Below are 27,275 nucleotides of genomic sequence, written 5' to 3' on the forward strand. Positions count from 1 at the left end.
TCTTATAATAATGATGAATTTTCATGTTTGTGATTATTCTAGAAAATATACGTATTTTAAATTTTAAGAATGTATAGTTAGTTATTTACTTTATCTTAAGTCTTGTGTTAGTTGCAGCCAAACATTTCTCAATATCTTGACTTTAAAGATTGATATTAGCATTTTATTTGCTACATAAAAGACTTCCCCTACCTCTTTTTCTTAATGCTGTATTTGCAGATTGGTTTAACAATAGACCCTAAAAAGTTTTGCTTCACGTTGGAAGCAAATGTTTTATTTCTAAAACAGCTGAGATTCTTTCAGTATTTGGTCATGTGCCAGTAGTTGTCACCACATTTCGACTTAACTTGAAGTTTGTGAAATTTTAATCATTGAGTTTAGTGCTCAATGGCATAATTTCTTCTTAAAAGGCAAATTCTGAAAAGTACTTAATTCTGATCATTGTGTTCTGGTGCTCATGTTTGTACCTGCTGTTGTGGGGTCTTAGAGTCTCTAATTATGAGCTAGACATGGAAATGTTCATTATTTAATGACCTCTGGCAAAATAGGAAAAATTAATTTTGCTTGACCTTGGGGTCAGACCTGGTTCTCATCTGGTTAGCATTTAATTTTTAAAAGTTATCTGGCACACTATAGCACTTTGCCCAAGCATATGGACAACTTAGCTTGTTGAACAAATTTGGACCCTAAACAAAGGACAAAGACTGACGTGGCTGGCATAAGGTGGTTGTGAGTGGTGGGGGTGAGGGAATGGCGAGAGATGTGTTGGGACAGTCTCTTATTTTCTCTTGTTTCTGACAAACAAGGTTTACCTGAGATTATGTAGCCTTGTCTTTCAATATGCTACATTTGTAGCCATGGACTCTGAAAATATTTTTCTTTAAATTGTAATAAGAGTTTTTAACATTTTTAGCAACTGAGATTCTTTTAGCAGTTGGTTTGGGTTTTTATTTTTTTCTTCTTCTAAGATCATTTCTTTATATGATTTAAAAGATTTCCCACAAGTTATTTTCCCACACTCTAGCCAGAGTGATCTTCCTAAAAGACAAATCTGATCATGTCATTCCCACACTCTTCAGTAACTTCCCTTTCTCTCCAGGATTAAGTCAGAGCACTTTGCATGAATGGAAGTCTTTTAAGTGGCAACTAACACACACCCCTTCATGATCTGACTCCTGCGTACGGGGCTAACCTCATGGTCCCCCTACTCTTCTATCTCTGCTTCGCCCCCTCTTTGCACTTGTGCCCAGAATTTCAACAGGGCTAAACTACACTTGTAATTTCTGGGTTTTGCGGCATTGCTTCACCACAGGACCTTAGTATATACTCTTGTCTGTCCGGAACTTGTCCCCCAGCTAACTCCTGCTTACCTCTTCAGGTTTCTCCTTGGTGGTTACTTTGCGTGGTGAGTTTTCCCTGGTACCTCCCTCCCAGATTTGGTGGTGTTCTGTGCTCTTCTGTGACACCCAGTATACTATGCTAATTTCCCATTTGCTGGCTTGTCTCACCTACTGAACTGTAAACTGTTCAAGAACCAGACTTGTGTCTGTATTATTTAGAGCTGTCTCCCCAACACCTAGCACAGGCCTGGCACATAGTGAATACTCAAAAGTATTTGCCGAATGAAGGACGAGTAGATTTCACTGATTAGTTATTGCAGTGAAGCAAATCTTCAAGCAGAGACTCCTTAGGAACTTTGCATGTTGCGAAGACACCTGTTCAGTCTCTGCCACCTGTGTATTCTCTTTCCAAAAGCAAATGATGAGATCTCTCCCCTCCTATTTAAACCTTTTAACTTCAGGAATAGAAATGGGACAAGTTTCATTAAGAATAGAATTTTTTTTTTCTCAGTAGATCCTAAAAATACTGTAAGCATGCTATTATTGCATACTGAAATTTCTGTGTACCTCTTATGTACTATATTCGTTATATAATTATTTTGCCATTGTCATATAATATTTGTAACAACTTGCAAAGTATGAATTGTTTTAGCCTTGGTGAGTCACGGAGTTTGGAATCTGAGCTCAGGCCTTCCATTTCTGTAAAGCCCACACTTCTTTCCCCACACTGGCTTTCCATCATGGTGGTTAGGCCCTAAAAAAGTACACATTCAATTTGTAAGTGAAAACCTGGTGTGCTCACATGAGTGAGAAAAATAGGCCAAATAACGGAAAATACTCCCTAACTTGGTAATATAAATAGGAGATGACCAGCTAATTGGATAACTAGGCCTGTTTTTAATTATTCTGTTTTATCTTGGACCTGGAATATTTCTCTTGGCTAGTAGCCTTTGAAAAATCAAGCCCCAGAGCATGGTGTGGTCACACACATAAATGTAAAAAGCAGTCAGTGAACAGTCGGCTTAGGAGGGAGCACATAGGACTGGGCACCCCCACAGAAGAAGCCTTGCTGGGAATGCCCGCCTGGGCCAGGATGAAGAGGTTTGTGCTTTTTACCTTTCAGCTGCTGCTCCTTGAACAAGAATTGAGCCTGCTTTCTGCTAGAAGGATTGTCCTGGCAGCTGTAAGAGTAGATGGTGCTGCTCTCTTAGCTCTGTCCTGTCATCCGTATCCCCTGAGGACGTAGATCACCTTCCCAGAGCTCAGTCTCCGTCTTTGAGAACCAGCCTCTGCCACAGCAAAGGCCAGAATCTGTTTTTGCTTCCTGCTTCAGGGAAGAAGACTGGAATTAGAAAATGTGCCCCAAGTTGTTTGAGTTATCAGCACACACACATTTTTTTAAACCTAAAGCTATTGTCAGGTGGCAAATCTGTTGGTGTGCCATTACATTCTTAGCCTGCCCATGGCTCTCTCTCCTTGGAACAAACCGCTAGCTGTTAAACCTCTTCCTGTCATTTCTGACACTCTTTATAGTTAGTACCATCTCTGGGTCTAGAGCTTATTTTTCCTCCTTCATTCTTTGCCCGGAGGGCTTCTTATAGTTGTTGGTTTGCCAATTCGCCATTTCTATATACTGACCAGAGGCAAAGTCAGATGAGCACCACTCTTATCATATATTAGAATTTTTTATTTTCTCTGCTAATTCACAAAATCAAGGCACAAATCACAGCCAAGAAGGGCATACAGTTAGTAAGTAGTAGAACTGGTATTTGAACTGCCTTTCTGACTAAAAGCACCTACATCCTTGCAGATGACTGGAAGTCTGTAGAACGGAACATGCAACAGAGTTTCCTAGGGATGTGGGAGAACTGTTTTGGTTGTAAGAGGACCAACATGTCCTAGCTTAGGCCAAAAAAATGGGGCAGGGTGGCAAAGGGAACTGGTTGATTCATGCAATTGAAAATTTTTGTAGACCCGCCCATCATGATAGCTGTATCCAGGGGCTGAGACAGTGTCATCGTGGCTTCGTAGCTCTCTCCGTGAGCAGACGAGATGGGCCCAGGAAGCCCAAGTTTAGTACTCGCGGTGGGAAAATGTAGTCAGCGCCATGGCTGTAACAGAAAGATTCTACTGAAGACTGAGGGGCTGAGTCATGTGCCCTCAGATCTGATAGAACCACATGGAAGGGGTTGTCCTCAGGGAAGAGGAGTTCTGTTATCAGAAGATCAGGGAAAGGATGCAACTGAAGGAAAAGGAGCAGCTGATGTCCATGACAGGGTGGGAGTTTAATGCTCTAGGTAGGGCGTTGTAGGAGGTATTTTGTTTGACTTACACAGTGTTTTGAAAAACATTAAACATTTTCAGCATATTTCATTAAAAAATCTGGATTTCTTACTTCTCTTAAAGACTCAAATGATGTGGGAACACTGGGTCAAATCCCCACACTGTTGTACTAATTGGCTGGAGCTGAGCCGCGGTTCCTGCTCTGTGTGCTCACTCCCCATTCTGCTTCACTTGTTCTCAGCAGCTGGCAAGGGTCTCCGGGCATTTGGGTGTGTGGCCCTCGCTGTGAGCAGTGCAGGAGTCTCAGGTGAAGCAAGTAGAGGGTAGTTTATTCTAGCCATAATTGTAGGTTCTGCCTAAGTCTGGTCTGGCTGAATTTTATACTTAGATTCACTATGTGTAATCATTGCTGCAAACTTGTAGTAAGAGTAATGACTAGTTGCATACAATTAGGAAATAAGACAGATTGTTGAAACAGCCTGGATACATGTAAGGTGTATATATGTGGGTAGGGAAGTGGTTTTTGGGTTTGCAGCTGACAGGATTCTTGCAAGAAGCTTAGATTCATTGCAGCCAGTTGCCTATGTAAGTATGACTTTGTGTGTTTGGGAATGTATTTCTATATGATTTAATAGATGTTTAGGTCTATTTCTTGTATCCTATAAGGATACATAACTATATTTTCCCGTAGGAAAGTAGCAACCCATAGCCAGAAATACCAAAGCTTTTGCATTCTGTGAAGGTTTCTGGCCACCCATATTTTAATATTGCAAAAGTGATATTACAAGCCCTCGTCCTTTATTTATGTTCACTGGGCACATTTTTTGTTACTCTTTATTGAATAATAAATTGAGTGGGTAAGTGGAGGAGGTGGAGAGAGTGAAGAAGACTGAGGAATGCAATGTAACTAATTGAAGGAAGGAAATATATTGCCTGCAAGCATTGCCCTGGGGAAAGATAATTCTCTTGGCAGGACAAAGAGGTGTAAGAGCTCAGGGAGAAAGAATGGACTTCTAACAGAAAAATGTGGGATAGAAATTTGAGGAAAGAAGAGGCCAGTTCAGACCAAGTCACTGCTCTGGTGTTTCTGACCTTTTTTAGAAGCTGCCTCACTTTGGCCTCCAGACCTATCTTCCAGTGGATGAAATACCGGAAATTGATACTGTTTGGTAACAAGAAGTTGCATCCTACCCACTCTCTTATGTTCTCTCTCTCTTTAAAATTGATTTCAGAGAGAGAGAGAAAGGAAGGGAGAGAGAGAGAAAAACATCAATTTGTTGTTCCTCTTATTTATCATTCTTTGGTTGCTTGTATGTGCCCTGACCAGGGATTGAACCCACAATCTTGGCATATTGGGATGATGCTCTAACCAACTGAGCTACCCAGCCAGGGCCTCTGTGTTCTTCATTTTTACAATCATTTCGTAGATATGAGTTGGGGGAGGAAGTATCTGAAATCCTCAGTACCTTAGCATTTCCAAATGTGAAGTTTCTCCTGATTACTGTTAATCTCTCATTTGTATTTTTTGTCTTCTTTGATAAATGTCACATACACGAGGGCTGTGTTATATGTCTTTGGACTCTAGTGAATCTTCATGGTTTATAATACAATAAATTAGAAGTAGAATAAATTTTGTAGAATGGTATTTTTTGCTTCTGCAGGTGCTTTAAGGGTATGATCTGATATTCTGAGTCTCAGATCCTATTTTAAGTGTGAGATACCTGTGCAGTATAGTAGTCCCTTATAGTCCTTTTTATTTCTGCAAAGTTGGTAGTAATTTCTTCTCTTTTATTTCTGATTTTAGTACTCTTGAGTCTAAACAATCAGCTAACTTTTGATTTGTTTCTTTTGCTTTTCTATTTTCTATTTTATTTATTTACACCTTTTATTATTTTCTTCCTTTTTAATTCTTTGAATTTAGTTTACTCTTTTCCTAGTTTCTTATGGTGGAAGATTAGATGATTGATTTGAAATCTCTTTCCTTTTTCAAATATAGGCTTTTGTAGCTATAAATTTTCCTCTAGCACTGCTTTCACTGCATCTAATACATTTAGGCATATTATATACACATATATTTTTCATTTATCAAACTGCTCTTAATTTCCTTGTGATTTCTTTTTTCACCCATTGATTATTCAGAAGTGTGTTAATTTCTACATATTAGTGACTTTCCCAGATTTCTTTCTGTTATTGATTTCTAATTTCATCCCATTGTGATTGAAGAGCATACTTTATATACTTTAGTCTTTTCAAATTTATTGAGACTTATTTTACAGCCTAATAGATAGTGTATCCTGGAGAATGTTCTGTGTACCCTTGTGAAGAATGTGTATTCTGCCATTGTTGGGGGCAGTGGTCTTCAGATGTCTGTTAGGTCAAGGTGGTTTATAGCACTATTCAATCTCCTGTTTCTATCCTCTGTGTTGTTGCTCTGTCAAACTATACTGCAAGTTGGATATAGAAGTCTCCAAATATTATTGTTGAATTCAGGATTTCTCCCTGTAGATCAGGGAGATCAGCTTTTGCTTCATGTAATCTGGGGCTCTGTTGTTAAGTGAATATATACATTTATGATTATTATGTCTTCTTAATGGAGTGAACATCTATCATTAAAATATACCTTTCTTTGTTACATTAACAATTTTTATCTTAAGGTGTATTTTGTCTGATATTAGTATAGGCACTCCAGCTCTCTTTTGGTTTCTGTTTACATGATCTATCTTCTTTCATTTTTTTCCCACTTTTTGTGTCTGAATCTAATGTGTGTCTCTTGTAGACAACCTTTAGTTGGATCATGTTAAAAGTCATTTTTGCCTATCTCTGCCTTGGATTGGAATGTTTAATCTCTACATTTAATTCATTTACTGATAATGTAGGATGTATATTGGTCATTTTTTTATTTGTTTTCTATGTTAGTCTTATGTCTTTTTTCTCTTCCCATTACTGCCCTCTTTTTGGCCAAATGGATACTTTCTAGTGTACCATTTTAAGTCCCTTGTCATTTCTTTTACTGTTGTTTTGAGTTATTTTCTTAGTCATTAATACTAGAGATTATTCAAAATAGCACATTTTAAGTGTCCATTAAATCTGCCGCCTGGGTGTCCTCAGAGATGGATTAGATTGCTTTTTTCCCAGATAAGGGCCATGCATTCTTATTTCTTTGTATGTTTTTGTAATTTTTTATTGAAAATTAGGTAATATAATGTGGCAACTCTGAAAATCAAGTTGTTGTTACTATTTGTGTTGTATTTTGCTTGTTTGCTGGTATTTCTTGACTAATCATATAAAATACAGGGTGCGGCAAAAGTAAGTTTACAGTTGTTTGTATAGAAAATAATACAATAATTAATAATAATAGGGATAAACTGCATTTTCTATACTCACAACTGTAAACCTACTTTTGCCCTGTCCTGTATATATTCTTTGTTTTGTGTAGCCACAGAAATCTCAGGTTGATTAGCTTAATAGTCAACTAGTCATTGGTCAGAAAAACTTCTTCAATGCTTAAATCAATAAGTCCCCCAGTCTGGCTCTGTGTGTGTGTGTTTTGGGGCTTTCTTTTAGCATTCAGCCAGGCAGTAGACACTGCCTTAGCTTTCAATGCCTGCTGTGCAAAGCCTTCAAGGTCAGCCTGAGGTGAGAGCTTTGGGCTTTCTTGGTTCTTTCTCGAACATACATACGCACTTGAGTGGTTTTCTAGATTCCTATGAATATGTTGGAGTTTTCAAAGCCCTTATGTGTACTATCTCATTCCTCTTTTTTTGTTAGCCTGTTGTTTGCCCCAGCTGTTACTTATATGCCTCAGCCAGATGCAAAATTAATCAGTTGTCTCAAATTGTTTTTGATAAAGTCTTTTAAGTGGGCAAGCTCAGAGTTAGGTTTAATAAAGAGAGCCACCAGAGTGGTCATATAATGATAATTTTCTGGGAATGAGACTTTAGAGGAGCTACAAACCCATTCTGTTCCCTCTGGTGGATGTCAGGCTGCTAATTTTTACCACCAATGCCTGCTGTTGGCTTTCAAGACTGTTGGAGAGTGGAGAAGAGGAAATAGGAATGGTACAAGCTAAAACGACACAAAGCTTGTTGTTCTTAACAATATTTTGCCTTTTTCTGAATAAACACTTACTGGATTATTTCAGATCTTTGGTTAATTTCCAGAGTTCCCAAAATGTTGATTTTACCTTTTTTTTTTTTTTTTTTTTGCCAGTTTTCTTGTTGCTTTTATAGAGCAAGGAATTTTCGGAGTAGTGTTTCCTTATGCCACCATTTTTGCTGATGTCTACTTGTGGAATATAGGACAGGTACTGAACCTGATTTTCAACTTAGTGTCTTTGTTATGGAGCTGACCAATTGACCAAGGAATCTAAACTTATATTTCTTTGTCTTAAAAGCGGCCATATTAATATCTACCTTTTAGGATTATTGTAGGTATTAAGTGAGATAATGCATCTAACATTGTAGTGGATAAAAACTAATCTGTACATTCTGTCAAAAGGAAGGACACATAAGGAGTTTCATAGATAAAATGAAAAAAAGATTGCATCATTCAGACTTTATTTATAAAAGCAGAGCCACTTTGAGTATTTTTTTTGAGAATCAGAGGCTTACTAATGGAATTAGATGTAGCAACTGTGGGAGGAAGAGCTGAGTAAAGGAAGGTGTGGAAGAGGGAGTAAGAGGATGGGGGTAAAAATCATTTACCTGTCCACTCGAAGCATCTGCCCAGGTGGGTAGGTGAGAACTTACAGGGCATCTGAGGAGCCAGCAGCCTGTGGAGACCCATTGTATCTGTGTAGCTACCAGCTCTGCGGGTCCACAATGAAATGCCTGATGCTGGACCCTGGGTTTGCTGTTGGTTCTCAGGGACAATAATTGAAAAGGCAAGCTGGACACATAGAGCAAGGACAAGCTGGGATCTTCAGGACATTGCTGCATCTTTTTTGACACTGGCACACAATTTTTTAATCTAGGTTTCTTGAGTTTATTAGCATGATGTTGTCATGGTCATGGACTGGCCAGGTTTAATGAGATGATGAGACAAGCAAGATCCTTGCAAACTAATTATACCATCAAGTCCATGTAATTCCGAGGCAAGATAGGAAAGTGTAATTTTCTTGGTGTAGTGAAAGCCCACTCTATCTGATGTTGTCTGGTTATTAGGTAGAAAAAAAAAACATATTTACTGTATCAGTGCTTGGTTACCAAGTCTCAGGGGCTGTGATGATTTGTCTAGTAAAGAGATAATGTCTGGAACAGTAGGTATAATTGGATCCACCATTACACTAAGTTTATAATAATCTATGACATTTTCCAGGACCCATGTGTGTTCTGCTTAGTTTAAATGGGTAGGTTAAACCACACTTCACAGTATCCTTCAAGTTTTTGTTGGTGGCACCCATTTCTGTGGTTTGCATAGATACGCAGTATCACTTTGGACTTTTTTCTTTAATTGGGGCAGGAATTTTCAGGAGCTTCATTTGGCCCTTTGTTCTGCAGTAGCACTCACTGAGGGCTCTGCTGGCTGTTGATATTTCTAATTAGACTCTGCATTCAAGGATGAGGGAAGTAGGGAAGTAACCACTGGGTGAGTTCAGAGACTGACTCCCGTAAACCCTCTAACTCATCATGGCGGTGTTCTGGGTCCCAAAGGGTTATCATTAACTGAGAACTAATCAAGTTTTATCATTTTATCTGTGAGGTGAAAGGTAGTTTGGTTAAGAGGTAGATGTTTAACAATGCCTATTAAATTGTACCCTCTTCCTTCTTTTATATATGTCTCAGCAATCCCAGGCTCCCTGAGCATAGCATTTTACAAAAGAAAAACTCTTCATTGCTGTTGGACAGAGGTGAATTAAAGGCACTGCTCTAACAAATGATCACAGTGGTGACAGCAGAGAACTGGGGGATGGGGAGCTAGGTGAGTCCTCCTGATGTCATGCAGTACACACACCTCTGAGCAGTGCCTTTGCTGAGGATTCTAGGTGCCAGTAAAGCAGTATTCACCTCTGATGTCTTATCCTCTCTTACTTGTACCACATTTATTTTTTATTGCCCCCTTCTTATTCAGCCTGTGTCCTAGATTCATGAAAAAACAAAAAACAACAGGTAATTTTAAACTCTGAAAATAAAATTTTGGATCATGTGGGGTAAAAGATGAATATGTCCTAAAAAGTAGCAATTTAGTCATTTCATTTGTTATTTCTAGGCAGAGGAAATCCTTAGGCAAGAGCTGGAGAAAAAAGAAACGCCGAGTCTGTACTGCTTGCTTGGAGATGTCCTCCGCGACCACTCTTACTACGACAAAGCCTGGGAGCTGTCCCGGCACCGCAGCGCTCGCGCTCAGCGCGCCAAAGGCCTTCTCCACCTGCGCAGCAAGGAGTTCAAGGAGTGCGTGGAGTGCTTCGGGCGCTCGGTGAAGATTAACCCCATGCAGGTGAGACCGTTCCCGAAACCCCGTGTGCTCTCGGCACTAACGTTTTTCTGTGATTTTGATTCCTGCTGAACGAGTGCTCATTGTCTGTCCTAATGATCCGTGAGCTTGTCCTCAAGAGCTAAGATCTTCATCTCGGAGAAACTCCTTGCTTGTCACGGAAAGTGGCCGGGTAGGCCTTCCCTTGTTCACTTTCTGTTGTGTTTCTCTTAGTGACTTTTCTGTTTCGTTTTGTTACCTATTTGTTAGTCATCTTTAAGGCAAATACAGCTATTACAGTTACATTTCATTTTCAAAAGATATGTTAGGAAGGAAAGAATCAGAAGCAAAATTATAGATGGGATAGGGCTCTGCAAGGAATTGCTGAGATCAGTAATGGAAGAAAAGCTTTTATGTAAATAGGGTAACAGAATGAATTGTTGATCATCGTAAAAACAAAACAAAACAAAAAAAAAACCTAAAACCCCACCATGTTTAGCAAGTATTTACTGTGAGCCAGGCACCTCACTGGACCTTTTGCCATTGTTTGAACGCAGATGGTCTGACTCCAGAGTCTGTACGTACTCCTTTTTAAAATTGTGGTAAAAAGCACATCACATAAAATTTTCCACCTTAACCATTTCTGAGTGTACCGTTCAGTCGTGTTAAGGATGTTCCCACTGTCATGCAGGCATCACTACCACCCACCTCCACAACCTTCTTCATCTCGCAAAACTGAAACCCTCTACCCTCCACCCTCTGGTTGGTGGCAGCCGTTCCACCTTCTGCCTCTGAATCCGACTACTCCCAAGTAACTCACATGAGTGGAATCCCACACTAAATTTACTTTGGTGACGGCATAATGTCCACAGGATTCATCCGTGTTGTACTATGTGTCAGAATTTCCTTCCATTTTAAGGCTGAATTCCATCGTCTGGATGAATCGCACTTTGTTTATCCATTTATCTGTCAACAGACACTTGGGTTGCTTCGACCTCTTGGCTATTGTGAATAGTGCTGCTATGAGTGTGAGTGTGCAGAAATCATCGTTTTGGAACGTGGTAGGCTCAGAGCAAGTCTTTTACACCGAAAAAAGATCAGAAGTACATTTTTTAACGACAGGTTAAGCTAATTGCTTACTTTCCTCGCTCTGAGCAGTGACTATCTTCCAAATCAGCTGGCTGGTAAGAAGCCTGAAGAAGAGAGCAGGACAGGTGTAAGTACAGAGTATCAGCAGAAATTAGCAGTTGCGTTTGGCAGCAAGGATGCTTAAAGTATGCTTAGGAATTAGTTTTTGTTGACAGCTTGCTCTAAGTCAGTGGTTCTCAGATGGGAATGCTTTTGCCCCCAGGGGGCATTTGACATGGGAGGCGGTATATTACTGGCCTCTACTGGCCTGGTAAAGAATTACCCTAACATGTCAATACGTAGTGCCAAGATTGAAAAATACTGCACTAAGGTGAGTATAACTAGCCTTTTTTTTTTTTTTTTTGGAGGGGGTGTTGAAAATAGAACTTAATATTGTGTTATTAAATGTTCCTTTTACTTTTATGGAAAACTGTACCATATCCTTGCTTATCTTAGTATCCTCTGCCTTTTACCTAACTACAGCTGCCATAAAGAGTGAGGAAAACAAATTCCCTCCCTTAGCCTCCCATAGTCTAAACTAAATCAGTGCCACGCACCCCACAGACATGAATTGTTCTCTCAAGCACCGTTCAGCACCCGAGCATGAACATTTTCCTGGGCCTCAGCTCTGTCTACACTCACCCCCTTGCTTCATTCCGTCCGTAGCTTTTAATATCATCTTCACACTAACAACTCTCAAAGGTTCATTTTCAGTCCGGTCTTCTCCCTGAACTCTAGACTCCTGTATCTAACTGCTTCCCCAGTCTCCCCATTTGTTGCTCTAACTTACAGCTCCAATATCTGAAATATTCTCCTCTCCCTCCTGAAAACTTTCCCCGCCCAGGTCAGCTGCGTTCAGTCTTAGAGTCATCCCGTTCATCAGTGAATCCCAGCACAGCTGCCTTCCAAATGCCAGCATTCTGATTCAGCTCCAACTCTCTCACCTAATTAATATATTACCTCCTTGCTGGTCTTTCTGTCTCTATCCGTGTCCCCAACTGCCTGTTCTCAATGAACATCCAAGTCAGTCCTCTCAGATGTGTTATTCCTCTGCTCCGTTGTCCAGTGACAGTGGCCAGAGCCCCTCAGTGGCTCTCAGGCTCTCCCCAGCTTGGCTCCTGTTGCTTCTTCCCCTGCCCTCCTCCCATTCTCTCCTGCAGGCACCCCACATTAATCTCTCTGTACTCTGAATACTTCAGCCATATTCCTGCCTCAGGGTTTTAGCACCTGCTCCTCCCTCACCTGGGATGTTCCGATATCTGTGTACCTTGCTCCATAGTTTCATTCAAATCTTTGCTCAAATAATTACTTTCTTAGAGAGGCCTTCAATGATCATTCTGTTTAACTTACATCTCCACCATATACTCCTTAATTCCCTTCCCTGCTTTATTTTTCTTCACAGCACTTAGAACCTTCTAATGTTATATATAGCTTATGCTGAAAAATTCTATTTCTGCTCCACTAGGAGTAAATCTCATGAAGGCAGAGATTTTTATCTCTAAGCTTTATTTGTATTTTTTTAGTGCTGTAACAGTACCTATTGTATATTGGGTATTCAATAAATATGTGTTGAATTAATGAATAAATGATATCTTTAACCAATTATTCAGTCAAATATATACTAATTGTCTGCTGTGCACAAAGCATTGAGCCAAAGGATGAAGCAGTAGCAACAGATCACCAAGTAGTTCAGTTTATACCCTTTGGTACAATCCATTGAAATGAACACAGATAAAACTAGCCAATAACATGAGGCATCAAAGAAATATCAAGTGAGTTATTTGTAAAGCACTAGTTCCATAGACGCCAAGGAGAATATTTCTGTCTCTGGTAGACATTGGAGAGCATGTTGAATTTGCTTTGAAATATAAATGTCACTTAAGGAGGCCAAAGGAAGGGCAGTGGTGAGGCATTCCAGGCAGGTGGACAGTATGAGCAAAACCCTAGAAACGGGGAAAGAAGGGGTGTGTGTGTGTGTGTGTGTGTGTGTGTGTGTTGGGGTACAGAAGAGTGGGTGAATAGGCTGGGTTTTTTAGACTCAAGGGAATAGAGCAGTGGGAAAGTCAGGATTGGAGCCAGATTATGGAGGGTCTTAAATGTGAGGCTGAAGTCCTTGACTTTTTATTTGTCAGATGGGGAGCCATTGAGAGATGGATTTGTACCTGGATTTATTGTGGAGGGAGGACTGTGGTGTGCAGTGGAGGTAATTTAGGAACATCGTTTTGGCAACACGATGACCATGGGAGATACTACCTGTAGAAAGGGCTAGGAAACCGCAGTAGTCTGGCATGACCGTTGCCAGCGTGGAAGGGACAATAGGGAAGAAGGGAGGAATGTGAGGGAAATTGCATGGGAGGATTTGACAGGGCTTAATGGTCTCATTATACAATTTTGAATTAATTACTTAGCAAGACAAAAAAATGAGTTGTTCAAAGCAGTGCAAACAGATGTTATGTGAGGCTGCTTTGCAGTTTGCCATATGGATCCGATTCAGGCCGGCGGGAAGGCATGCCAAGTGTGCAGCGTTTGATGCCGCCGTTGTGCAGAACTACTGCGGCGGCGAGCTCGGACACCGCAGACTTGTTACAACGGTGGTCCGGGCTTCAACTGTCTCTGCAGAAGGACAGCTCCTACGTGCTATGATCTCCTTTAAGTCCTGGGATAAAAGGAAAACAGGAAAACCGAACTTAAAACATTCTACCCTCTTTTCTCACATGTGTCCACGCAGTTAGGTTTAAGAACAAAATTTAGGCAGAATGAGAATGATATCTGAATGCCTTTTGCGCATTGTAACAACTTTCTGAAATCAAATTGGTATAAAAATATGAGTGTTTGAGATGGTCTGCAAAACTAAATGCATTGTCTGTGGTGCATTTGTTAGAGAACCAGAAGCTGTGCGTAACATTTACAGCAGTGTGCTTCTGAGGTTGCTAGCTGTTGCTCACTTATAAATTTATCAGAAAAATTCAGTGACATGCTGTTAGAATTAGACATGACTAAGAACTGATTAAAATGTATGATAACTTAAGCAAAATTAAAGTAATATTAATTCTGTAATATATTGTAAAAATGTGCAGATGTCATAAATGTATAGCTTGATTAATGTTCGTTTTGTTATTTCTAAAGTTCAGGTAGTCAGCATTTAAAATTTTTTAATTTTAATGTACAGCATTTTTATTTTTCAAAATAATTTTACTTTTGAAAATAGTTTTTGAATATCATGAGCTTTTTTAGTACCCTGATACAGTAAAATCAACTTGTTGATCAACAATTTGTTGCCAATAAATAAGGTATTTTTTTAAGTTATACAATTTTAATTATTTTTAACATCCCATTTCACTTTTTAAAATGTTGCAGTTTGAACAGTACATTCTGTGGTTGCCTAACTAAGCGTTATCGAGATCCTTCTGTGTGCCTGAGGTGGATGTGGGAATGAATTGGCCTGTGTCAGCCTATGAGCAGGAAACAGATAGTCTCTGCTGGGAAATGATAGGAGCAGAACTAGTTGGTGATGGGCCTTAAATGCCTTTCTTCAGGGTTATCTAACCCTCTAGATGTGGAAGTCTGTTGTGGTTTTGAATAAAAGAGTGACAGGTCAGAAGTGGTATTATGGGAAATTTAAGTACAGAATGAGTGTCATGGATGATGACCAGGGGCTTTAGTGGTGAGGATGGAAAAATAGAACAGGTTGAAGTCTCATTAAAAGGAAAGTTTTCTGGGCCTTATTCACTGAACTGGCAGGGCTGAAGGAATCCAAGAGGATGTTAGTTTCTCCAGTTGTCTTATTAAAAAGGAAAATGTCCCATTGATAGATACAGAGAACTCAAGAGGAAGGGAAAATAGCTTTTGCAGGGGAGATGATATGATTTAGATGTTGAATATGTAGACAGGTTGCTGTATCTAAGCAGAGAAGACTGACAAGTCACTGGACATAAAACCTGAAGCCCAGTAGCGAGGCCAGAACGGAGCTACAGACCGGGGCTCCTCTGGAAGGAAGGGGAAACCACGCAAGGGAACACATTCTTTGCAGACCGTTGTGTTGGGAGAGGATGCCAGGCAAAACCCTGACCTCTGGGTACCAGTGAAACAGGATTCAAACAGAAATACCCCAGAGGGACAGAAGGACACCAAGGAAGAGATTTGTAGAAACTAAAGGACGATTACTCATGTTTTGGGGTGATCCAGCACACGACAGGGAGGGAGTCTCTGCAAGACCAGGGAATTTTAGAGAAGCTGAGGCAGCCTGCCCCAGCCCGTTCTTCCATAACACCAGACTTGTATGATATAATACTCTCTGGCTTTAATTATCCTGGGAGCTTATACTCTCTCTTGATTTATAGGAGTTAGCTTTATCTTTCATTTTAGTGTTTGAAAGAAGGACATTTTTTTATTTGAAATGGAGTTACAGAGTTTCTGTGGTTAACTCGTATTTGTTTTGGTGGGAAGACCCAAGGAGATTGGAGCTTACATTCCAATGGAGAAGACAGGATGAACATATGCGAATAATATGTAGAGAAAAAAGAGATTCTTTCCTTTAGTTTCTTCATTTCTCGTTGGTAAGCAATAAAAGAATGAAACTCTTAAGGTCTAACTTGCATAGCTGCCAAGAAACACAAGCACCGGGCTAACATGTGGGCTCTAGCTGAGCCTGAGGGCTGAGGAGAGGCCAGCCCTTCACTGCCTTAGCTGGATTCTCAACCCTAGTAACACCAAGGAAGCTGCCCTAGGTCAGTCACTTCCTTTTCCTGGGCTTCAGCTTCCTCGTTTGTGAAGTGGAGATTAGAATCCCTGTCTCTTATTTGCTGCTGGGAAAGTTAGAGCTAAGACATACCAAGTATCCTGGCTCATAGCAAGTTCTCAGTCAGCAATGTTACATAGTGGGACTTTTCTGTCCTGCCTGCTGCAGTGTGGTGGTAACAGTGGTAGGAAATCATTGTTGCCCTAGTACCTGTAGCCTAAAAGTAGGGCAATAATAGGAGAGTCTCAAACGCAGGTGGCACACCAGCACCTGTATTACCTTGCATTGTGAATTCTCTGGGAATGGGCAAATATAAGAACCACGATAACCAAATCTAGGACAGAAATAAGCAGAGGGCATTAAACAATTAATAGCTTATCTAGTAAAAGAAAAATGTGTGTATAAAATTTCACTGATCCTTTAGTTTAGAGGAAGACACTGAAATAGAGGAAAATATTCCTTTAGAGAGTGAGAAAAGCTGGCAGTTTAAGACTTGTGTTTTTTTTAGGGAAAAGAACTGGGGACTTAGTAAATGAGAAATTTGGTTACAAAAGAACATTGATATCACTCTTGGATTTGGCTTGGGTCATTTCCTGTTTAATGAAACCGCATTCAACAACTTGTCTGCATTTGGGGTCATGGGAATGAGTCAAGAATTAGAAAGGGTAGAATAGACCGTGCAGCTTGGCTTCAGGATTCCATTAAAACATGTTAAACTCTATTATATGTGACATCAGAAAAATTCAAAGTCACTCCTGTAAGGAAAATTAGCAAGAAGTGTGACAAAACTGACTATTCAATTTGCAGAAGCAGCGGAGGGAAATTTGAGTAGTAGGCTCATAATGTGTTTAAGAAACAAAATTGCAGTGTATAAGCAAATGGCACCAATTGCAGATGTGCTTTAAATACTTGTAAAAACTAACTTTTTAGTGGTAAAACTAATCTATGCCCATTGTGTAGCGGTGCCTAGTCTGTGTTAGCCCTTAGAGTTGCAAACTTTAGTTTCCACCTTAGTTATTGAGGGTTAATAAGGGTTGCACTCACTCTGGTCGTCACACATAAGGCCGTTGTGTTGTTTTAGGCAAATTACTTTTTTTCTAGGCTTCATTTTCTTGGCCTCTTTTGAATTGGTTTCTTTCCTTTTTTGTTTTTTTTTTAAATGCTTTATTGATTATGCTGTTACAGTTGTCCCAATTTCTCTTCCCTTTGTTCCCCTCCACCCTGTGACCCTCCTCCCTCCAGTTGTCCCCCCGACTTAGTCCATGCCCATTGGTTGTGCATATAGTTCTTCTCAACATCTTCCTGTCTACTCCACCCCCTCCGACTATGCTTCTTAATTCTCATACCGTCTCCCTCCCTTTCTCTCCTTCCCCACTGATTCTTTTCCCATTCTCATTGCCTACTTAGTTTGCCTTTGTTTCGATTCCCTAGCTTCTGTTGTTGGTTGTTGTGATACAGTTTTCATTTTAATGTTCATAGTTTTGATCCTCTTTCTCCTGAACAAGACCCTTTAACATTTCATTTAACAGTGGTTTGGATCTAATGAACTTCTTCAGTTTTACTTTGTCCTGGAAGCACTTTCTCTGCCCTTCTATTCTGAATGACAGCTTTGCTGGATAGAGTAATTGTGGCTGTAGGTTTTTTATTTTCATTACTTTGAATATTTCTTGCCAGTCCCTTCTTGCCTGCAGAGTCTCCTTTGAGAAATCAGCTGATAGTCTAATTGGGACCCCTTTGTATGTAATTCTCTTCTTTCTTGCTGCTTTTAAGATTCTCAGTTTATCCTTAATTTTTGACATTTTGATTATAATGTGTCTTGGTGTGGTTCTCCCTGGGTCCCGTTTTTTTTGGAACTCTCTGTGCTTCCTGGACCTGTAAGTCTTATTTCCTTCCCCAAGTTAGGGAAGTTCTGCTTCATTACTTTTTCACATAATTTTTCAATTTGTAGTTCTTCTTCAGAGAAGGAAAACTCTGACTCCAAAAAACCTCCGCTGCCTTGCGGCATACCTCTTCAGGGGAAAGGCTAAGGGAGTAAACCCCGACAGAAAATCCGGAGCCGGAGTCCCTAAGGCGGTTTGACGTTGTAGTCAACACCGGCAACTCCTGCGGCGCACCTGAAGCCAAGCTGTATTGACTCCGTCTTTCCTTTGGACCCTTCAGCTGTGAAGAGAGGGGGGGTCTGCTGCATGGGCAACAGCAGACCCTCCATATCACCCTGCCCAGGCTCTGTAGCTTCAGCTTCACTGGAGAGGACACTCCAGTGTCATCGCAAGATGTCGATTCAACATGGGAGGAGACAGATACCGTGTCACTCCCGAGTCGGACTGCACAGCCATTCTCGGCGGTGCAGATAGACTCTTAAGAAGCTACACCATCGTCTCTCGAGACGGACGGCTGCCGAGAGTTCTTCTTCACCTTCTGGCAACCCTATGATTCGGATGTTGGCCTGCTCATAGCTGTCCGATAAGTTTCTGAGCCTCTCCTCATTTTCCTCACTTCTCGTTTCCTCTTTCTGCAGTGGTTGACTGTTTGTTCCTTCCCTATGTTCTGATTTGTTGATTTGATATTTGGTTTTCTTTCCCTCACCACTAGTTTCGTATGTGTTTTTGTTCATTTCAGCAGGACTAGCCTTCATTCCATCCCTGCCTTGTTTAAGATCTGCTGTTAGGTCTGTAAGCATTCATATAACCAAAGCTCTGAACTGTGCCTCAGAAAGATTTCCTATCTGCTGCTTCATTAGATTAGATATTTGCTGTCTGGTCAGCTACGTCACCGGGATCTCTATCATGATCTGTGCTAGCCTGGCAGTTTTGTGTTTACCTTTGCTTCCTGGGCAGGGCTGTCACACCTACATTATAGGGGGCAGAGCCCCATGCACTTGTCACAACCAGGTGAGCAGTCTCGCCACTCCGTGGCATTTTCTGTGGGGATGGGGGTCCAAGATGGATTCTTGCCGTTCACCTCTGATGAGGGACCAGGAGCCTCCTCCTCTGTCCCTACCCCCTCCAGGTCTCACAGTCCGAGGCAATGGGGGTCTGCCTTCCCCAGAGTTGGAATCCCAAGCTGACAGGTCTGGTCTGCAGCTAGGGGTGCTCCCCAGGTGCTTTTCGCCTCCCCTAAAATATGGGTGTCTGTGCTTACCACCGTCCCGCTGCCATCACCACTGCTGCCACCACCAGCACAGCTTGACCTCTCTGCCCCGGCTTCGCCCCTCCTACCCGTCCAGATGAGCACCACTTCTTTATAACTTCATACGTTGGACTTCCATTTATTTCTGGAACTTACGGTTATTTCTGGTTTTATGGTAGCTGTATTCCTTCTTAGTTGTGGAAGGAGATGGAGCATGTCAGCCTAGGTCTCCATCTTGACCGGAAGTCTCCTGTGTGTGTTTGCCTCTGTGTCTTAGGTAGAGCTGTCACTCCTGATACGTTGTAAGGGGCAGAGCCTTAGGGATTCGTCAGTACAGGGCGACCTGTTTTACCATGTTGTGGTGCTCAGTATGTGGGGGAGGAGTCTGAGAAGGAATAATGCTGCTTGCCCAGCACTCACCCCTTTTCCAGGCACTTCATCCACTTCTTTATGGAACTGATGCCTCTCTAGCTATTGCCCTGGCTGTCGTTCCCAGAGTGGGTGGGCCTGCGGATGTTCTAGGACCGTGGGGCTTTTTAAACAAGTGGACTCTGTTGAGAGACCAGCAGTTTCTGCCTCCACCCCAAACCCCACTGGTCCGCACAGTCAAAAGCAATGAGGCTTGGTTTTCCCTGGTGCTGGGACCGTGAGCTGCACAGTCTGGTCACGAGCTGGGAACGCTCCCCAGGTGTCCCTGTTGACTTTTTAAAACATGTTACTGTGCTTTCCGATGGCCTGCCACTGCTGCTGCCACCACACCGTGTCCTCTCTGCCCTGGCTCTGCCCCTCCTACCTGTCTGGATGAGTATTTCTTCTCTATATCTTTGCTGAACTTCCATGCAGTTTTATTTTCTGGAACTTTTGGTTGTTTCTAGTTTTGAGGTAGTTGTATTGCTTCTTAGTTGCAGAGGGAGACACAGCATGTCTGTCTATGCCTCCATCTTGGCGGGAAGTCGGAATTGGTTTCTAATTCAATAAATTCCCTCCTAGCTCCTCAAACCTGCTGCTTCTAATACTATTCTATTTGTATAACCAGTGTACTTGCTCTGCCACTAGATGGCACTAAGGTACCTTTGAACCTTGTCACCTGGGGTTTTCAGAATCTGGAGTTTAATGGAGCCTTGGAATTTTTGCTTATTCAACCCCCATTTAACAGTCAGGAACTGAGACTCAGAGGTTAAGTGACATGGCCAGTGTTGTACAGTTCCCCGGGCCTCTTGAATCCCAGGCATCCATCTTTCAATTTCACTGTTTCTCTAGGAAAATTTATGAGGGAAGTTCAAAGAGAGACCATGTTCTTAACCATTCCTGTTTCTTGTTAATTATTTTAAAAATAACTTAAAACCATTCTTTAAGTATATGTTATTACATTAAAAATAAATAGTTGGTGAGGACTTCCGGCGTAGACAGACACACTGCGTCTCCCTCAACAACTAAGAAGGAATAGAACTACCTCAAAACTAGAAACAACCAGAAGTTCCAGAAAATCAAACTGCATGGAAGGCCAGCAAACAAAGATATAAAGAAGAAATACTCATCTAGACAGGTGGCGGTTTGCTGGGTACCAGTCGGCACTACAGGTCAAAACCCACCCATGGCTTTGGAAGATACAAGCACCTAATTAAAGAACAAGAGCCCAAGAAAAAGAGGAGAAAAGTGGAAGTGAGACCCATTAATTTGGGGACAGATTATGAGTATGGGGTTCTGAACGTTCACCTGACTGCATATGACATGCCCTGGCAGAGAGTTATGCCCAGTATGTTCACGACCTCTGCAATCATCTCTCCATTAAAGTGGAGGAAAGTTATGCGATGCCCACCAAAACCATGGAGGTGTTAGGGATGTAGGACCAAGGCAGCAAAATGTTCCTGGATGCAGTTCTTACCACCCCTGCCTGAGCGAGTCATTCAGATAAGTGGTTTGAGTGCTATATTTGCAGAGATTTTCTTGGAAATAATCCAAAGCAATCTTCCTGAAGGAGTCAAATTGACAGTGAAGAAGCACACTGAAGAAGACTTCAAGGGAAGATTCAAAGCTCGGCCAGAACTGGAAGAATTATTGGCCAAGTTGAACTAGCTCATTGCAGACTCTTTAATGCCAACACTGCTGGTATTGAGTACCAAGGGGAAGAGCTTTCTGGGTGGTTAAAGTTAAGCAGGAGACCCTGACCCTTAAATATAAGTATGAATCTCTACAGCCAGGAAGGCCTCCTCTCCTCTGTGGGGGAGTGCTTGACAGTTGTCACCACTTTCCTTTGAGACAACTCTAGGTATCCTCCATCTAATAAAAATCTGCTGATGAAAGAAAAAAAAATAGATAGATGATAGATAGATAGATAGATAGATAGATAGATAGATAGATAGATAGATAGATAGTTGGTGTTCTGGCCAAATAGCTCAGTTGGTTGGAGTGTTATTCCGATACACCAAGGTTGCGGGTTTGATCCCCACTCAGGGCACATACAAGAAGCAGCCAATGAATGCATGAATAAGTGGAACAGCAAATTGATGTCTCTCTCTCTCCCTCCCCCCACCATTCTCTCTCTCTCTCTCTCTCTTAAAAAAGTCAGTTAAAAAGGAATTAAATAGTTGGCCCGCTTTTGTGTTTTGTATTGGTTCCCTCAGGAAAAAAAGCTAGAGTGTCAGCTTGTAAAGATTATTGCCTGCATGTAACTAGCTTTGTAATTTGCCCTGGAAATTTGTCCTACAGAAATCTCAGCCAGAGCCTCTCTATCAGATGAAACTTCAGTCTTGCCCAGTCCCTTTGATAAGAGGTTTGCCTTTCAGCTCTTTCTTCCAACTAAACATGGCAGTCCGCCCTTCATTTCATTTTCATCCATTTGCCTGCTCAAGAGAGCTTTGGGGCAGGGGGGTAGTAAATATGCTCTGGTTTCTAAAAATTTGATCTTCTTGGTTTTCCCGGACCTGTTCACCCCCCACACACACCTTTATTGGTGACAAGGATGGTATTGTCATAAATCGTGGTGGTGTTGGGCAGGACCATGTAGTGGGAGGCAGTGTGGTCTTGTGGAGAAGGTGAGGACCGGAGTCACACTGACTTGGTCAAGTCTCCCCTCTTTTGCCGACTGACTCTGGGGCCCATCCTCAGCTCTTGCCGAGGGTAAGAGTTACTGCTGTGAAAGGCTGCTGCAAGGAATAAGTGAGGCAGGGTATGGGAAGCTCTGGTAACAGCGCTTGACACAGATATCAGTGCTCATTAAGTGCTAATTATTCCGGTTGCTATTGTAGCCAGCGGAACAGGAGTGACTGTATGAAATGTAGGAGCCTAAAGGAGGGTCTCAGACAGAAGAGCTAGTTTTTGTTTTGTTTTTTAATGGAGGGAGGGGTGCAGGGTAGCGCAGGGGCTCCGTTGTGTTTCGGACAGATCACGTAGGACGGTCCTGCCCAGTGTGGTGCTCACCGGCCTCACGTGGCAGCAGAGCACTTGAAATGTGGCTGGTCAAATCGAGCCGTGTTACGTGTTAGACACACGTAGATTTCAACGGTGAAAAAACGTGTGTAGGAAGAGAAAATGAATGTCAAATATCAATAATTTTGTATATTGATAACATGTTGCAGTGATAATATTTTGGTTATGTAGAGTCAAAGAAAATGTTAACTAAAATTAATTTCATCCATTTGTTTTTTCTTTTTAAATGTGGCTACAACATAATGTATTGAGACTAGCAGGTATTTCTTTCTGACAGCACTGGACCAGAAGAGAGAGACCTTTGGTACTCACATATATACAACTCTAATTTGGGGGATCTGAGAGGTTTTTTGGAGGTTTCTTTGGACTTTTTCTTTTATAATGTTCTCTTCTTAAAAACATGACCATCCCACATCAAGATACCAGTCACTATTGGTAATAGTAGTTTAAAATAAAAAAGTAGAAGAGACACCAAATATTCTTCTTAGTCCCCCAAATTCTGAGACCTTCAATTGAGAAGCAAGTCATGAACACATTATTGATGGTTTAGCGAGCCAGCCACAAATGAAGATCGTAGAGTTTGTTTTAAAGCCATTTTATGATTTCAAAGACTAGGGTGTGTGCAAAAGTCATCTTTCATTTTAGTTCTATGTTATAAACACTAGATATAAATCTACTGGCAATTAGTGATGCTAGAATGTTTCTTCAAATGCAGATTGTTAAAGCAACAATGCAAATGACCACGAGTAGAAAGAGAACTTTAAAATGGATTATCTGCCTGATTTCTTTTAAATTTATTTTCATGAGGTTTATAAAATATTGACTTGTTTCAGAAACTTCGAGCTAAATAGTAACCTCATTACCAACTATAACATATAGAGCTATAAGATAATTGCTAATTTTAGATATCTGTAACCTTTGTCTTTTCAGGTGGATTGAAAAATAATGTTCTTTATTTACATATTGGATTTACATTAGCCGTTTTTTGTTGTTTTTTTTTTATAACAATACACGTGAAATAGTTTTGTGGGGAGTGTGTTCTTTGCTGGTGCCGAAAGTGAGGAGGTCACATGCCTTTTGAAAACACTGAGGGCAGTTCTCATTGGTTTTGATATAGTCCCAGAATGAGGTATAACTTGTTCCAAATAAATTTGATACCATAATTCATTGGCTATAAGATGCCCTCAGTTGTAAGAGCACATTTATTTTAAGTGCCACCTTAATGCTGCCAATGAAACTCTGACAAGCTATTGCTTATTAAGGTGCATCTGTTTCAGAGATGTTGAATGGTGAGAAGAAAGTGTACCCTATAACTGCTGAAATGCACAGATTTTGAATCTTTCAACTTCGTTAAAAGTTCGAGATCTTGTTTGAGTGTGGTTTGGTGCATTGGAGCTGTTCTCATTCGATTCTTTAAATAACCAGAGGAAAGCAAAGTGTAATGAGTTTGTTTTTAAGTTGCTGGAAGTCCCTTGATTTAAAAAAAGTGTTGTTTCAAACTGGTACCTCTGCTTCTCCCTTCTCCTACTAAACACACTCCCACCCCCTTTTCACCTGTCAACTATCCCTCTAACAAAATCTGTTCTCTGTGCAAACTCCTGATGGCAGTTATTTATAGCCTCTTGTGAATTCAAGACAAAGTATTATAAACTGCCCAAGGATGTTTGCTTTCTAAGCTTTATCTCTAATTACCAGCTAAAAATCTTTATCTGCTTAAAGAACTTTCAGGCCTCAACTAGCCATATGGAACAAGTTTTGTGGGTGTTGCTGGGGAGGAGGGGTGGTGGGGTAGCCTCCTGCTCTGCCTCTGTGAAGGCTAAGGACAGATAACAAAGCACCTCATTTCCTTTCCCAGCCTGGAGTCTTAACCACTGCCTTTGTCCTGGAAGTCAGAGAGCAAGTCCGCTGCATTCTACTGCTGGCTGTATCAAGGAAAGCAAACTTGACTGTAAAAGCAGCATTTCTGACTAATCTCATTGAATTTTTATCAGTTTGATAGAGGCTATTCAATTTTAAGGAAATCCTGTGAAGTAAAGATTTCTTCTGTAATTTCAATAGCTACTTCCTAATTTACCTGCTTCCTAAATCTCTGTTTGCAAATCTTGTTGACTTAAATCCGGCTTTCCACTCTGAGATGGAGCCTGCTTTTTCTATATTGTTCTCAGGCAAGCCTAAGCAGGTACATGCTAGCGCCTCTTTGAAGGTAGGCAGGAAGGCTACGTGTGGTCTTCGCTGAAGATGAAAACAAAAATTTTTCTTCTCAAGTTTGTAATACACATTCATCAGTTGTGAGTCTGCTGATACTCTGTATACTTTTTACATAGTTGATGCTCAGTAAAAAATGTTAGATTAATCCCACACTTATAACTTCAAGGCTTATAAACATTTCATTCATGGAGTTTGCTCTGCAAAAGATATGCAGTGATATTGCAAATGCTTTCAGCATCATATCAGCTTTGAAAATTACATGGAAAAATTCATTTCCGTGCGGTAAATTTCCATACATTTACATTCCTTATAAAATTTAAGGCAAGTATTATAGCTCTGCGTTTTTTACAGTACTGTTTGTTGATAGTATCGTAAATAATGTTCAGATTACATCCTATAACTGCCTCTGTGTTTGAATGACTGACTTTTGGTCTTTGCAGCTCGGGGTGTGGTTTTCTCTCGGCTGTGCCTATTTGGCCTTGGAGGACTATGGAGGTTCAGCGAAGGCATTCCAGCGTTGTGTGACTCTGGAACCCGATGTGAGTTCCTTTACTCTTCTTTCTTTATTACAGCTCTAGTTTGCTATTCTCTAAGTTAGTTGAATTGTGCTGTAGTTCAAAACTAATTCATAAGGATGTATAGAGAGTAGATATCATGTGTTTTCATCACAATGAAAAAAACACCAGAAAATTCAAATTTTCTATTCTTTTATGTTTACAAAAAAGAACACCAATTCCTTCTGTGTTGGAGGAAAGTACACCTTTGACAGGTCACACCTTAAAGTATTTGATTTATAAATCTAGAAATAAATTTCTTCTCAAAATAGCTAAGTTATCCATGGTTTCACTTAGAAAATAATTTTGATAAAAGTTTTTTAGTTAAAAACAGACTTTGCTGAAGTATACAGTAAAGTACCACATATTGTTTTGTCATTCTCTAACGTGTATCCTATGTTTACTAGGAAGTTCTTTTAGGTTACAGTCTTTTAATATTTAACAGTTTTACTGAGATGGTAAATAATTCACATAACTGTAGTTCATCCAATTTAAAGTGTATAATTCAATGATTTTTTTTCATATATTCAAAATTATGTAACCATCACCACAATCAATTTTAGAACATTGTAATATAATAAAAAGAAAACCTCTGTACCCATGAGTAGTCACTCCCCGTTTCTCCCCAACCCTGTAAACCCCACTCCCAGCCCTAGGTAACAACTAATGTACATTCTGTCACTCTAGATTTGCCTCTTCTGGACATTTTACATAAATAGAGCCATATACTTCGTGGTCTTTTGTGACAAACTTCTTTCACTCAGATTGTTTTTATAGTTTATCCCTGTTGCTTGTAGGAGTACTTCACTCTTTTTCATGGCCATGTAATATTCCATTGTGTGGGCATATCATATGTTACTTATCCGTTTATCAGTTGATGAACATTTGAACTATTTCCACTTTTGGGCTGTTAGTTATGCTGCTGTGCACACTCATTGGCACATTTTTGTGTGGGTACATGTTTCTGTTTCTCTTGGGTATATGTGTACCCAGTAGAGGGGTCATATGTTAGCTTTATGTTCAAAATTTTGAGGAAATGCCAGGCTTAGTGTTTTCTAAAGCACTATTTTATTTTTAATTATTTTAAATTATATTTTATTAATTATGCTATTACAGTTGTCCCAATTTCGCTTCGTCCCAGTCCTCCTAGTATAACACCTACTCAGGCAATCCCCACACCATTGTTAATGTCCATGGGTCATTTCCTGTACTGTAGTTTATATCCGCATGGCTATTCTGTAATCACCTATTTATATATATATATTTTTTTGATTAGAGAGAAGTCTTTTATTTTATTTTTTTTAAGTATATTTTGTTGATTATGCTGTTATAGTTGTCCCAATTTTTTTCCCTCTGCTCCGCTCCACCCAGTACCCATCTTCCCTCCGGCAATACCAACCCCCTTAGTTCATGTCCGTGGGTCGTGCCTGTATGTTCTTTGCCTTTACTCTTTTCTATACTATTCTTAACATCCCCCTGTCTATTTTATTCCTACCAATTATGCTTCTTAGTCCCTGTACCATTTCCCCATTTCTCCCCTTGCCCCCTCCCAGCTGATAATGCTCTAAATAATCCCCATACCCACGATTCTGTTCCTATTCTGGTTGTTTGCTTGGTTTGTTTTTAACTTTTATTTTTTAGATTCAGTTGTTGATAGTTCTCAGTTTGTTGTCATTTTAATGTTTACAGTTTTGATCTTCTTTTTCTTGTATAAGTCCCTTTAACATGTCACATAATAATGGCTTGGTGATTATGGATTCCTTTAGCTTTACCTTGTCTGGGAAGCACTTTATCTGCCCTTCCATTCTAAATTATAGTTTTGCTGGATACAGTCATCTTGGTTGTAGGTCCTTGCTTTTCATCATTTGGAATACTTTTTGCCAGCCCCTCTTCCTGCAAAGTTTCTTTTGAGAAATCAGCTGATAGTCTAATAGGCACCCTTTTGTAGGTAACTCTTCTTTTCTCTTGCTGCTTTTAAGATTCTCTCTTTATCTTTAACATTTAGCATTTTAAGTATGATGTGTCTTGGTGTGCTCCTCTTTGGGTCTAGCTTGT

General features: G+C 40.5%; 1 protein-coding gene and 1 pseudogene across 1 annotated transcript in view; both read left to right on the top strand.

The window, feature by feature from the left end:
• The window catches only part of TTC27 (tetratricopeptide repeat domain 27), a 141,702-nt gene that overhangs the window by 85,263 nt on the left and 29,164 nt on the right, over nucleotides 1-27,275 (top strand). The window contains exons 13-14 of the mRNA XM_090281120.1: nucleotides 9,831-10,058; nucleotides 25,107-25,205. Of these exons, the coding sequence (XP_090137246.1) occupies nucleotides 9,831-10,058; nucleotides 25,107-25,205 (327 nt within the window). The remainder of the gene's footprint in view (nucleotides 1-9,830; nucleotides 10,059-25,106; nucleotides 25,206-27,275) is intronic.
• Nucleotides 11,452-21,111, top strand: LOC150005813 (large ribosomal subunit protein mL48-like; annotated as a pseudogene).

Source organism: Furipterus horrens, unplaced genomic scaffold, assembly GCF_987537825.1.
Source record: "Furipterus horrens unplaced genomic scaffold, mFurHor1.1.pri manual_scaffold_6, whole genome shotgun sequence".
In the NCBI taxonomy this organism is placed as follows: domain Eukaryota; kingdom Metazoa; phylum Chordata; class Mammalia; order Chiroptera; family Furipteridae; genus Furipterus; species Furipterus horrens.